The 11964-nt window shown below is 45.1% G+C and overlaps 2 protein-coding genes across 2 annotated transcripts; one reads left to right on the top strand and one right to left on the bottom strand.

The window, feature by feature from the left end:
- Window positions 1-832: 832 nt before the first annotated feature.
- Window positions 833-5192, top strand: LOC133002187 (calmodulin-regulated spectrin-associated protein 1-B-like). Its single transcript, XM_061071954.1, has 9 exons — window positions 833-989; window positions 1551-1813; window positions 2154-3698; window positions 3791-3927; window positions 4021-4100; window positions 4238-4340; window positions 4499-4572; window positions 4724-4842; window positions 4917-5192. Exons 1-9 carry the CDS (start codon window positions 833-835, stop codon window positions 5190-5192), a joined length of 2754 nt encoding a protein of 917 aa, XP_060927937.1.
- Window positions 5193-5857: 665 nt separating this feature from the next.
- Window positions 5858-10567, bottom strand: smarcb1a (SWI/SNF related, matrix associated, actin dependent regulator of chromatin, subfamily b, member 1a). Its single transcript, XM_061071407.1, has 9 exons — window positions 10473-10567; window positions 9156-9267; window positions 8797-8926; window positions 8279-8416; window positions 8000-8127; window positions 7741-7907; window positions 7457-7647; window positions 6481-6612; window positions 5858-6329 (listed from the first exon to the last, which is right to left on the bottom strand). The coding sequence occupies exons 1-9, from the start codon at window positions 10554-10556 to the stop codon at window positions 6290-6292; spliced, it is 1122 nt and encodes a 373-aa protein (XP_060927390.1). The 5' UTR covers window positions 10557-10567; the 3' UTR covers window positions 5858-6289.
- Window positions 10568-11964: the final 1397 nt, after the last annotated feature.

Here is an 11964-nt window from a genome sequence, read left to right as displayed (position 1 = left end):
TGCGATTAAAAAAAAACTCAATACTAACTGGCCTTCATATGAATACTCATAAATTAAAATGTAAATATTTTTTGTCTATTTCCAGGCTCAGTGTTTTTTCTCAGTCTGAATTTGTAGCTCTACTTGAACAGGTTTACCTGCTGGAATGTTCATAATAAATGGGACTAGATATACGTGGAGCTTTTCTCCACGACCACTGACAGTTCACACACACATTCATAGCACTCGTAGTTCATTGTCCAATCACTCACACGTCCCTGTCATGGGGCAGATTTAGTTCCAAGGTCACATACACATGGAGTCTGGAGGAGCCGGTGATCAACCACACCGACTTTAAACACACTTCCTCCTTCTACCCAGAAATTACACTGAAATGTCTCAGATACAAACGCTACCATCTTTTGTCGATGACGTCATTTGGAGAAAGGATCTGCAGTTTTATGTCGGTGGGGACAAGGTCATTTTACACCATGATTAATTTTCTGTAGTTTTATTACGTCTGATAAAACTAAAATTCGGCTTTAATGCTGTTACCCCTGAGACTCCTAAAGTGTTTTGTGGACTCACACACTACACCCCCCCCCCCCCCCCCCCCCCATCGGCCTAGGCCTGGTGAGTAGGTAATGAGTGAATTTTCAGTTTTCTGTTAATTATGCCTTTAAGGTTCATTACTGCTCTGTACTGCCATTTACTACCTTCAACACTGGATGTACGCATCAATATGACAGAGATCAAAGACAACAAAGCAAATTATAAAAGCACCTTGACTGGTCTGACGTGACATCTTGAAGGGTTCAAAGTTTTAGCGAAAGCTCAATCTGCTTCTTTGAGGATGGTTGTTGATTCTTATGATGGTGGGGACAATATCAGGAGAAGAGTGAATCTGACTGGGCTGGCAATGGACGTCACAGCATTTGACATGTATGACTACGGCAGAGCAAGAATTGCTGCCAACCTCCGGTGGCTGTTTACAAAAGCCTATGGCATTGGTAAGTCATATAAAGAGATGATGTTGAGTTACAACAGAAAACATAAAGTAACCCTGAAGCTTTGGTGATCAGAGGGCGACAACTCCCAGGTGCAGCCGCTGTTATCTTCCTCTCATGGGAACCTAACATATTAGGTCCATTTGATTTCCCCCTGGAATTTAGACGGAGAGCTGGGCAGCTCTAACGTCCTGTTATGTCCTAGATTAATACTTCAGCTTAATACTTTCCAACATATTTTAGAGGTTTCCTAAAAGCCTTGTGTGTTGTCACCTCACATGTGCAGTTCAGCTTTTGGTTTTGGTTCATTTTCACCCCCAAAACCCGCTGGGAGTAGCTGCCCTCCTGTTTTTGTGAGCAGGAGATTGCTGAGGTTTCTCTCTCTGTGTCCCGTAGGTCAGAGCAGACGTTAAGAACACATCACACACACACAGAGTTAACACTGAGTTACTGAATCCAAAACAGATTGAACCGAACCAGCTATCCCATTTATCTCAATGTAGGTCACGGTTTATTATTATCATTATATGCCACAGGGTCACCTAACCATTCTCTCCATTGCAGACCATATTCCAGAGGACTTAACGAACCCGTTCTACACTGACCAGTACGACGAGGAACACATAAAGCCGCCTGTCGTCCGCCTGCTGCTGTCCTGTGAGCTCTACTGCCGTGTCTGCTCCCTCATCCTCGAGTTGGAGCAGGCAGCGGCTCTTCAGTCCCACGGGTCCGTCATCCAGGCCCTGTCCAGAAAGAGGGTTTATGTCGTGGACAGTGACGATACGCCCGTCACAGATGGAGACCTGGCCTGTGTGCCCATCAAAATTGTGAGTAGATGCACTGAGAAAAACGAGCAGATGTCCTCATCGATGCCTCGGTTGTAAATCACCATCTTCATTCTCAGTGTGAACTACTTGATCACAGACTTAAGCTTCTGCTCTGGGTGAAGGTTATGTCCATAATATTGATATGTTTGTACTAGTTCTAGTACATTATCCAAAATGTTCAAACGAAGTTCCAACACAGAGAAATCTCCCAAATGCATCATATACGCTTTACCTTTGGCATTGTTTAGACTGCGATGTCATTTTGTGAAAGGCTTGGAGTAAGTTTAATGAAACCCAATGAAATTGAATTGTCCTCTGTTTCTCTTTCTCTCTCTCCCAGAGTGCTCACATGCCCATGATAGATGCCCTGATGATGAGCTACACATTGCAGTGCTTCTCTTCTCTCAGTGCTTCCAAGGACCGGCCTTCTGGCCTGGAGGACGCTTCCCCATTCTCTCTCTGCAGACCACTGAGCCCCAACATGTTGCATTCAGACAGTGATTCCGATATGGCCTCAGGTGTGAGTCTGTCTACAGACAGCCTGTCGTCCGATGTCATCAACCCAACACCCGAGCACCAGAGCTCTGTCCACCGGCCCTCACAGGGTGCAATGCCCAGAGTCAACAGCCACAGCCTGCTGGCCAAAGTCAACAGTAAAGATAACAACGAAACTCTCGTGGCGGTCGCAGAGATTGACTCCCCCGCCGTCCCCAAACAGACTGACAGGACACAGGCGACTGCCACCATGGCACCCCCCTGTCTCAGCGCTCAATCCAAGGCCAGCAGCAAGGTCAGTGTCTGCATGACCTCCTTTGCAGATCGCAAAACCCAGCAGCGCTTTGGCAGCTCCACGAGGACCAAACCAGATGGATCAGAGAGCAGCGAGCCCTCCTGGAGGCTCACAAGAGACCAGAGACCCTCCTCACCCAGGGGAGGGAACTCTGGCACAGGCGACGGTAGCGGTGGTGTCCCGGCTTCTGAACATGTCCATCTACAAATGCAGCTGCAGGAGAAGCGACGTGACATTGAACACCAGAGGGAGGAAAGGAAACTGCTGTCGGCGAGGCGGAGGCAGAATCTGGGAAATGAAGCTCTCCTGCACATCGTGAAGAAAGGTGGAGGCAGGAGAGACACTTTACCCAACCCGCTTAAGGCCGACATCGCAGAAGAAGAGCTCAATGGCAGAAAAGGACCATCAAATAAAGATGACTTATGTGTAGAGGTCCTGAGGGGGGACAAAGAGGTGGTGGGAACCCCCCCGCCTGGTGCCTTAGAGGCAGATAAGAACGAAGCCATCGGCAGACTCCAGCAGCAGATGATGCAGATGTCGCTGCAGCAGGAGATGCTGATGAAACAGAATGTACAGTCGCCCCCTGCTGGTGCAGCTCTGCCTCCTCCTCGCCCAAGTGACAAAATCAGTGACTCTAAGTCGGGGGCCAGCTTCCGTCATGTGGAGCACATCTCAGGCAGCACCACCACCCACACCAGGAAAACCCCCAAGCTTGGGTCAGACGGGAGCTCCAGGTCCAAACCATCAGAGCTTAAAATACCCAAGGAGCAAACCCGGCCGGCGTCCAGGATCCTCACCCCCACCCAGAGTGGGTCACAGACATTACCACATCAGAGGCTTTCAGCTGGGGCCAGGTCCCCGAGGGCCGAGCAGCCCGGCAGCACCAGAAACCCCACAGCTGGAGAGACAATCGACAGGCTGGGCTTGAGCACCAATTTCAGGCTTCCTGACGAGGCTAACGTGCGTCTGCTCGCCCCAGAGGACGTGACGGCAGTGACGGCCTCAGAAGTGACCTTAGACGACACAGGAGGAGGAAACGGAGAGCAGAAGACAGCCGTGGGCATCTTCTCCAAGCTCATGTCTTTTATCACAATTGTAATTGTTCCATTTCTGATTCCTATTGCAGTTCCGATTGAATTCTTCCACACACAAATGATGATCCTTTGGTTCTTTGTCTCACGTTGTAGGACGAGCAGAAGGCCGTGGAAGAGCTCGAGAGGAAAAGAGCAGCGTTCTTGCTGAGGCAGCGGAAAAAGGCAGAGAAGGCTCAACTCCGTAAACAGCAGCTCGAAGCCGAATCTGAGCTGAGACGAGAGGAAGCAAGGTACCTCATCTCCACCAGCATCCATAGCAGGATTCAAATTCAAAAACTCTACCAGAAAGATGCTAACAAGCAGGTGTTTGATTTCTACACCAGACGAAAGGCGGAGGAGGGTCGCCTGCGTGAAGAAGAGGAGAAGATCTCCATTGGCCATTTCTCCACTTGCTCTTCTCCACGTGAGACACGACACATCCTCAGTTTTAAATTTAGCTGAAGCTCTTAATACAACTTATTGTATTCAGATCTCTCTTGATAATGAAGATTTAGAGGCACCACAGTAACTAATGCACATAGTTTATACTGTTTGTTACAGCCGACAATCTGAGCTCTGGCCAATCAGGATCCAGTCTGTCTCTGACCTCGACCGCGACCAGCGAGGCCGACAGCGCCGTCTCCGAGGGAGCTGGCTCTCAGCGGTAAGCTGCTGCTCACACAGGATTTCTTTATTCACCTGTAATCTTGTGCTGAAGACTATTCTTACTATACTTCTATTGCTTTTTTTTTAACTATTTAATTAAATTTCTGTTTACGATAAATCTCATCATTGTTCGTCCTGGACTTCCTCTCGTTCCAGCAGTGGCTCTGGAAAGCGGTTTCCAGGACGTGGTCACAACAGTCGAACTGCAGACTTCACAGCTGAATACACTGGTGAGAGCACAGATTACCAGCTGATATCACATGGTCCTGTTACAGCAGCTCCCCCCCGATTGTGTTTCTTCACTTTGCCATTGATCAGTGATTTCCTCTCTTGTTATGTGTCGTATAATAAATCATGTTGTGGCTGATGTTCCTCCTCCAGGTCCCAAACTGTTCAAGGAGCTCAGTGCCAAGTCCAACAAGCAGCTCATCCACAACGCCATCTCTCACTGCTGCCTGGCCGGCAAAGTCAACGAGCAACGGAGGAGCCAGATCCTCGAGGTACGGACTCTCTGATGTGTATTTGAATGTAAGGGAAATTCTTGATAACTCTATTCTCACTCCTCTTTCACCAGGAGTTGGAGAAGTGCGAGTCCAACCACCTGATGATCCTGTTCCGTGACGGCAGCTGTAAGTTCAGGGCGCTCTACACGTGCCACCCGGGCACCGAGGAGATCAAGAAGCTGACAGCCGCTGGACCCAAGAGCATCAGCAGGAAGATGATTGACAAGCTGTACAAGTACAGCTCCGAGCGGAAGCAGTTCAACCTCATTCGTGCCAAGACTGTGTCGGTGAGCGTGGACGCCCTGACCATCCACAACCACCTGTGGCAGGCCAAGAGAAGACTGTAGGTAGTTGTGTTGGAAGCACCAGACAGATAAGATGGCACTGATGCACCTTGACGTTGACTGCAGAAGAAGAAGAAGCAGCAGATGAAGCACAGCGCCCCCTGGGAAATATCATGGACATGCAAAGCCCCTTGTCAATAGTTTGATATATGCATACGCAGAAAATCCGGAGAAGCCAACTCTATCAAAACTGCCAACATTGATTCAAATTATATGAATAAATATATGTATATATTCATCCATTTTCTTGTCTTCTATAAAGTTTGTGAATATATATTTTTTTAAATCAATGTATACATTTATTAAGTTAAAACACACATATTCCATATATATTGATACAGACACTTGGGTGACACCACTCGAGCAGTATGGAGGCATGTTGTGTTATTACATCTGAAGAAGTGGTCACCAGTTACTTCCACTGTCGTCAGGAGATGAGGATGATTTGCAGCCATCAGTTACCAGAAGAAGATGTAATATTGCCTTTTCCATCCTCTGTTCATTTCAACAACTCAGACAGAATGAATGTTGTTTAGCTGCAGTTGAGTTAATTTGTCACTTGCTATATCGCTGTTTAAGTTATAATTCAAACTTAGCACTTCTACGTATGACAGTAAACTCACATTCTGTAGAAGTATAAATTATTTATAACAGAGCCAGACAGGAAGTCAAGTTTTCAGTTTTTTTATTTTGTAAGAATTATTAAAATGTACAAAAAGACAACAAGTACAACATAACAATATATTATCTGAGACTGGTTGTTGTTGTTGTGATGTTTCTCCCTCTGATCAGGGAAAGAGAGTCAGTGGTCAAAGTGAGGGAGCAGCTTCTCCAGGCTGAGGGTCGGGAGGAAAACATGAAGGAGGGAGATTTGTTTCTACCGGGGATTTCGTCCAAGACGACAAAATATCAATAATAACAAGAATAAAAAGCGACATGGGGAACGGCTGGCCGAGCAGGAAACACATCCAGCGCGTGAGGGAGGGACTTCTTTGTTGCTGCTGTTGGGAACCGTGACAGAGTCATACCTCCATCAGGCAAGCACCGTTCTTGTAGGGGGGGTTTAGGGTGGGGGGGCAGCGGCATGGATGCTGCCTCGTCTACCAAGCAGGTGCCGTGTTCGCCAGTCGCCTCATTCGCCTGTGAAGCAGACAGGAGAAGAGTGTCAAGAAAACAACCTGAACAAATTCAACAACTAAAACAAACGATGAAGCTGCAGAACAGTTTTATTTCAAATTGATAAATGAGATGAATTTATATATTTTTAGGAGAGACCGGGCCCGACACTCACCTCGTGTTTCTGTCCTGGTCTCTGATCTTCTTCTCCATCTCTGCGTCTGTCAGGGTCTCCAGCAGGGGGCACCACTGGTCAGCATCGCCTGTGTTTCTAATGGCTATCTCCACTGTGGGGAGGGGGTTCTCACTGAAAACACAAAACACCAGACAAACATGGTTCAGTACACAACTGCAACACTGCCTCCTGCTGGATCTCGAAGTTACTGCAGATGTAGAAAAGATTCCAACTCTGAGTGAATCCAGAAACAAACACATTGTACTCGAAGCTTCAAAGACATTGGACATATTTTCCTTAACGACAACTTAAATATTTTGAAATGTAAGTCGAACATGTATCATATGTTGTTATTATCTTAAAAGTGTGCGTCATGAAAGAAAATCAGGTTGTTGACTTTGCTGGTGTTTTTAACAAACGTCTCAGCTCAGTGGAAACAAAGTGTGAAAACAAAGCACGAGACGAGAAAGAAAAACAACACGTGGGATCGTCCTGTTTGGGGAAATTTACGCACAAACATTTGAATGAATAAAAGAGCTGGGATCCGACAAACATGTTGTTGAGCTGCAGCCTGTTTGTATGAGACACACGTTACACATCACCAGTGTTCTGGAACGACCTTTCAACTCCAGTCACACACGGACGGGACAATAAGACCAACAAGTATTTATTCATGACACTAACCTCCAGGCTGAAAGAACTCATCGTAATATAACTGATTCATTGAATGTGATTATTGAACAGATTTACAGGCACAGACTGAATCTTAGAAGAGTTTACAACTACAGGTTTTCAATTTGTTTGACACAGTGAGGACTCGATTTGGCGGTTTCCCTTTATGTACAACACATAAAACTGATATATATCGTGCAGAATAGAGCAGAGAGAAGATAATGAGACAGACAGTGAATGACAACTATCAATATACAGCTGGAGGTTAAACAGGACTTGAAAGTGTCTGAGTGTGAGATGGTACCTGAAGGCGTACGTCCTCTGGTGCCAGCTCAGCTGACCGCGGATGCTGTAGGCGATGGTGGTGACAAACTCCCCCCCCAAGCCGAGCTCGGAGCACAGCTTCAGGGCAAACTTCTCCGGAGAGTTCTCCCTCTCGGACATGTCCCACTCAAACTGGTCCACCAGAGAGATGTTGCCTACATGGATGTTCAGCTGTAAGGCAAAGGAAATGTGTCAGTCTGGGGACAGTTTGGCATGAGACCATTAAACCCATCAGTGTGAGCTACTGGCAGAGTGGAGCAGCACCTTGATGATGACCCTCTGGTCCGACTGCTCCTCCAGGATGCTGTCGGTTGGGTAAGACTCGATCTGCTGTCGGATGGCGGAGGCGATGGCAGGGACGAAGGCCAGCGGGTTGAGGTCCAGGTCATCGCACAGGATCTCAGCAAACATCTCGGGCGTCATAAGCTTCTCTGAAATGTTCAAAAAGCATCGGGAATTAAAGGGTTTCTGTCTCTTTTGTGGCACGAAAATCTTCTGAGTTCAGAGAAAGTGATGTCGTTACCGTTCATGTTCCAGGTGAAAGCATCTCGGAGCTTCTGCCCCTCGATCTCCATGTCCAGGCGGATCGGAACCAGGACCTCGGACTGAGTGGCGTTCTCGTGGATCACAGCTGGATCATGGTCATCAAAGCTGGTCAAGACAGACAGAGGACAGAAAGTTAAAACGTACGCCAAGTGTCAGACGTTACACACCTTTGTCCCAGCTGTGAGGAATTGAACATGCGTTTAATACAGTAGGGTCCTTCTAGCTCCAGCTGCCCGAGCTGGTTCCTGTCACTCACCACAGTGGGAAGGTCCTCTTCTTGTCGCGGCCCAGTCGGCTGCGGTTGATGGTGGTGGAGCAGGGAACGGCGTCCAGGTGGTGGGAACTGTTGGGCAGCGTGGGAACCCACTGACTGTTCCTCTTCGCCTTCTGTTCCCTGGGGACACAAACACATGAACATGCGTCTTAACTCTGTCAACTTCAAACGGTCACAAAATGAAAACATTGAGGATGTATCGCACCAGACCTGAAACTCTCACACCACAGATCAATATCACAGATATGAATGCAAGACCTAGGATTTCCACAGTTTTCCTTTCCCTTCACATTGTTGAACTGAACCGAGCTTTATATAAACCAGATGGAATTTCAGATACCAGCTGATTCTTTACAAACCTTAATATAAAGTTTCTACAGGTTCACAGAGTAAGTAGACCTTTAACTCCGGTCGACTAAACCTAACCACTCTACAGTGAAAGCTACGTTTCATTTAAATAACCGATCAACAGTTACTTTAGGGACAAATTGAGATGTTACCTGAGGTAGGCCGGGGGCTCAGTGCTGATGGAAATCGCTTTGTACTTCTCATCGTTCCCCTCGAGGATCTCCTCGACCTCGGAGGCCTTCAGCAGCGTCACGCTGGTCGCCAGCTGAGTGTAGCCATGATCTGATGAAGAGAGACGAGTCAGAGAAAACAGCCTCTGACTGGTGGTCGGGCTCAGCGAACAGGATTTCAAATCAATCCCACAACTTTTACCTCCATAACAAATGATTATTTTTAATATTCTCTGACAAAATAAACCTGTGATAAAGGAGGAGGTTTATAATGGTGGAGATCTAAAGCTGGACACAACCCCCACTCAGCTGTAGATGTTTCATGACTCCACTCCACTGACCGTGAGACGACTCCACTATTTTCTTCCGTTCTTCTACCGATGCCAGTTTCCTCCATAACGACGGATATCTTTTATACAGGGAGCCTCTGAACATGCGGAGGTAGTTTCCCACCTGAGGACAAACACAGAGACACAGAGATGATTCGTTGAAGCAGATCATTTAAAGCTCATCAGTGGGATTCGAGAGGAGAATCATGTATTTGGTCCCTGAACCACAGCAACTCCAGACATACAGAGTTATAACGAACTGTCGCGATTGGAACACGGAGGAACAGTTGTCCAATTAGTAAAGTGGTCTATGAATTCTTGAGCGTTTCAGAAACGTAGAAAATGACGTCTTCGAGTGTTTATATATTCGACCAAAAGTCCAAATACACAAAAATATTCTGTTTACAATGATATACGTGAAAGAAACATCCTTCATTCGAAAAGGCTGCAATCAGAAAACGTTGATACAATTTCACACTGCAAAACCAGCAAACATGGAGTATAGTTAATACAGAAAATATCTTTCTCTGGATCGTTGCACAAACTGATCGACTACATGTTTTATTGCTGATGTGCGTCAGTGAGGATTTCAGATGTTTGTGTGTTTGAACCTACTGGATTTATGGTAACAATGAATGATATATATATTTATATACATTTATCCATCCATCCATCTATCTATTTATTTAACTATCTATCTATCCATTTATCTAACTATCTATCTTTCTTTTCTATTGTCCAAATTATCAGCTGACTGATCATTTGTTGGTTCAGCAGAAAGCATCTGAAGACGAGACCTTGAGTTGTGTTGAATTGCAGCAGCCATTTCCTTCACTGCTGTGTGGGGAAAGTGGTTTAAATCAGGACCAACGTGAGTATTTAACGCGAGAGGATGGAACATGTCAGGAAACATCGCATCGTAAATTTAAAACACGTCAGAGTCTCGGATTTGGTCTGAATCGGAGTTCAGAGGAAGAGGAGGCAGCTTGTGTTGTGATCCGCGCTGTGCAGACGCCGTTAGCTGCGGAGCTAAGTGATGCTAAGCTAAGCTAGGCTGGAGAAACCCAGGCTGACGTGCGAGGAGTTAAACCTGGATCCCGTTTAACGATCCTTCAGTGTAACACGTGTTTCCTCTGTGAAGCCTCTAGATTCACACATTGAGCCAAACGATCCAACGAATAGAAAAACAAATGAATGAGTGTTCGTGCTCGAGCTGTTAGCATCGTCGGCTAGCTGCTAGCGGAGCGACCGACTGGGGGAGAAACCTCACGAATCCCCGCTCGCACGATCCAGTCGGTGAAAGAACCGTTTTCTAAACAAGTGACGAACCTCCGACCCGATCATGTAGAAGTCTCCATCCTCCTCCAGCTGGAACTTCACCGGCTTCTGTCCGAACGTCTTGCTGAGCGCCATGTTGACACCAAACAACAAAGATCTGTGCCACTGCGCAGGCGCGGGCCGTCGCGCGGAGATGACTTCACAGTAGCGACACGACAAGGATCATATTAGCTGCATTTATTTTACTTAATTATAAAAATGATTAAATTCCTTTTTTTATATAATCATGTAATAATCTAATTCTGGTTGATTTTATATAATTTTACTCAAATACAATTTAAAATACAGGAATCATTCAACAAGTATTTTTAATGGTTGTCAAGAAATGGTTTGGATCATTTTTCAAGCAAAAAAAAAAAATATCATTACTTTATTTATTTTATATAACATAATATTTATTATGACTACGACTTTAAAGAAATGAAACAGACTCTTGAGTTTTTTTCTAACATAAAAAGTTATATTAAAACTATGAGATTTGAGACTATGAAGAAATCCTCACAACTCTTATCCAATTAATTTTTAAAGTTTTACTTGAAAAATGACAAAAACTAAAAACATATTGTTAAAATGGATTTAGATCAATTTCCTGATTTGTACTTTTACTTTAGGAAAAATAACTCTTACATTTACATTTTTTCTATTTGTATCTCTTTTTAGCTGTATGTGTGTGTTCTCTTCATTAATATACAAAATTAAAAATGTAGTTCCCTTAACCTCATCTTTTGTATTTGAATGTTTGTCCTGTTCTTAATAAAACAGTAGAAAATAACCTCATGTTGAATTGAAATCAATAAAAAAAATTCACGAAAATCTCAGCAGAGACAGAGTATCACAGCGGGAAAAAGACAAAAGAAGAAGGAACTCTTTTTTACCTTCAGAAACTTAATGTTTATTCGTATATACATGAATATATTAATCTATAACCAAGAAAGGAGAGAATGTACAATGCAAAAGAAAAAAAAATCTCTATATACAAATCAATAAATAAACAAAGGGATACTTAAGGACAGGTTTGTTTTTCTCCACAGGTTTAGTTTTCTTGGGAAAGTTAGGAAACGTAAATGAAAGAAGAGACTGCAGTTAGAAAAAGTTTCAAAACCCTTTGTTAAAATGGAAAATGGCACCCGAGCACAGTTCAGGGGAACAAAACCCAGAAAGAGAAATAAAGTCAGACACACCACGCAGACTGGTTTCCACTTCTTTTTTTTTTTTTTTGTGTCATCTTCTTGTAAACGCAGCTTTTTTTATTTTATTTTTTTTGTTCAAACTCGCACAGAATCAGGTCAAATCACAAAAGGTACTTCATGTCAACACGAGACGACACACAGACCCACCCCCCCCCCCCCGCCCCTTAGGCTCCTGGGAATCCACTTCAACCTCCACAACACGAGCACAAGCTTCACCTTCTCAAACCCGGCAGAGGAAGAACCAGCACACGACAGAAGCAGAAACCACGACGGCTCTCGTTAGCATCGGTTTA

Source organism: Limanda limanda, chromosome 5, assembly GCF_963576545.1.
Source record: "Limanda limanda chromosome 5, fLimLim1.1, whole genome shotgun sequence".
Taxonomy (NCBI): domain Eukaryota; kingdom Metazoa; phylum Chordata; class Actinopteri; order Pleuronectiformes; family Pleuronectidae; genus Limanda; species Limanda limanda.
The sequence above is the reverse complement of the archived record's forward strand: the minus strand, read 5'-3'. Positions and strand labels throughout refer to the sequence as shown.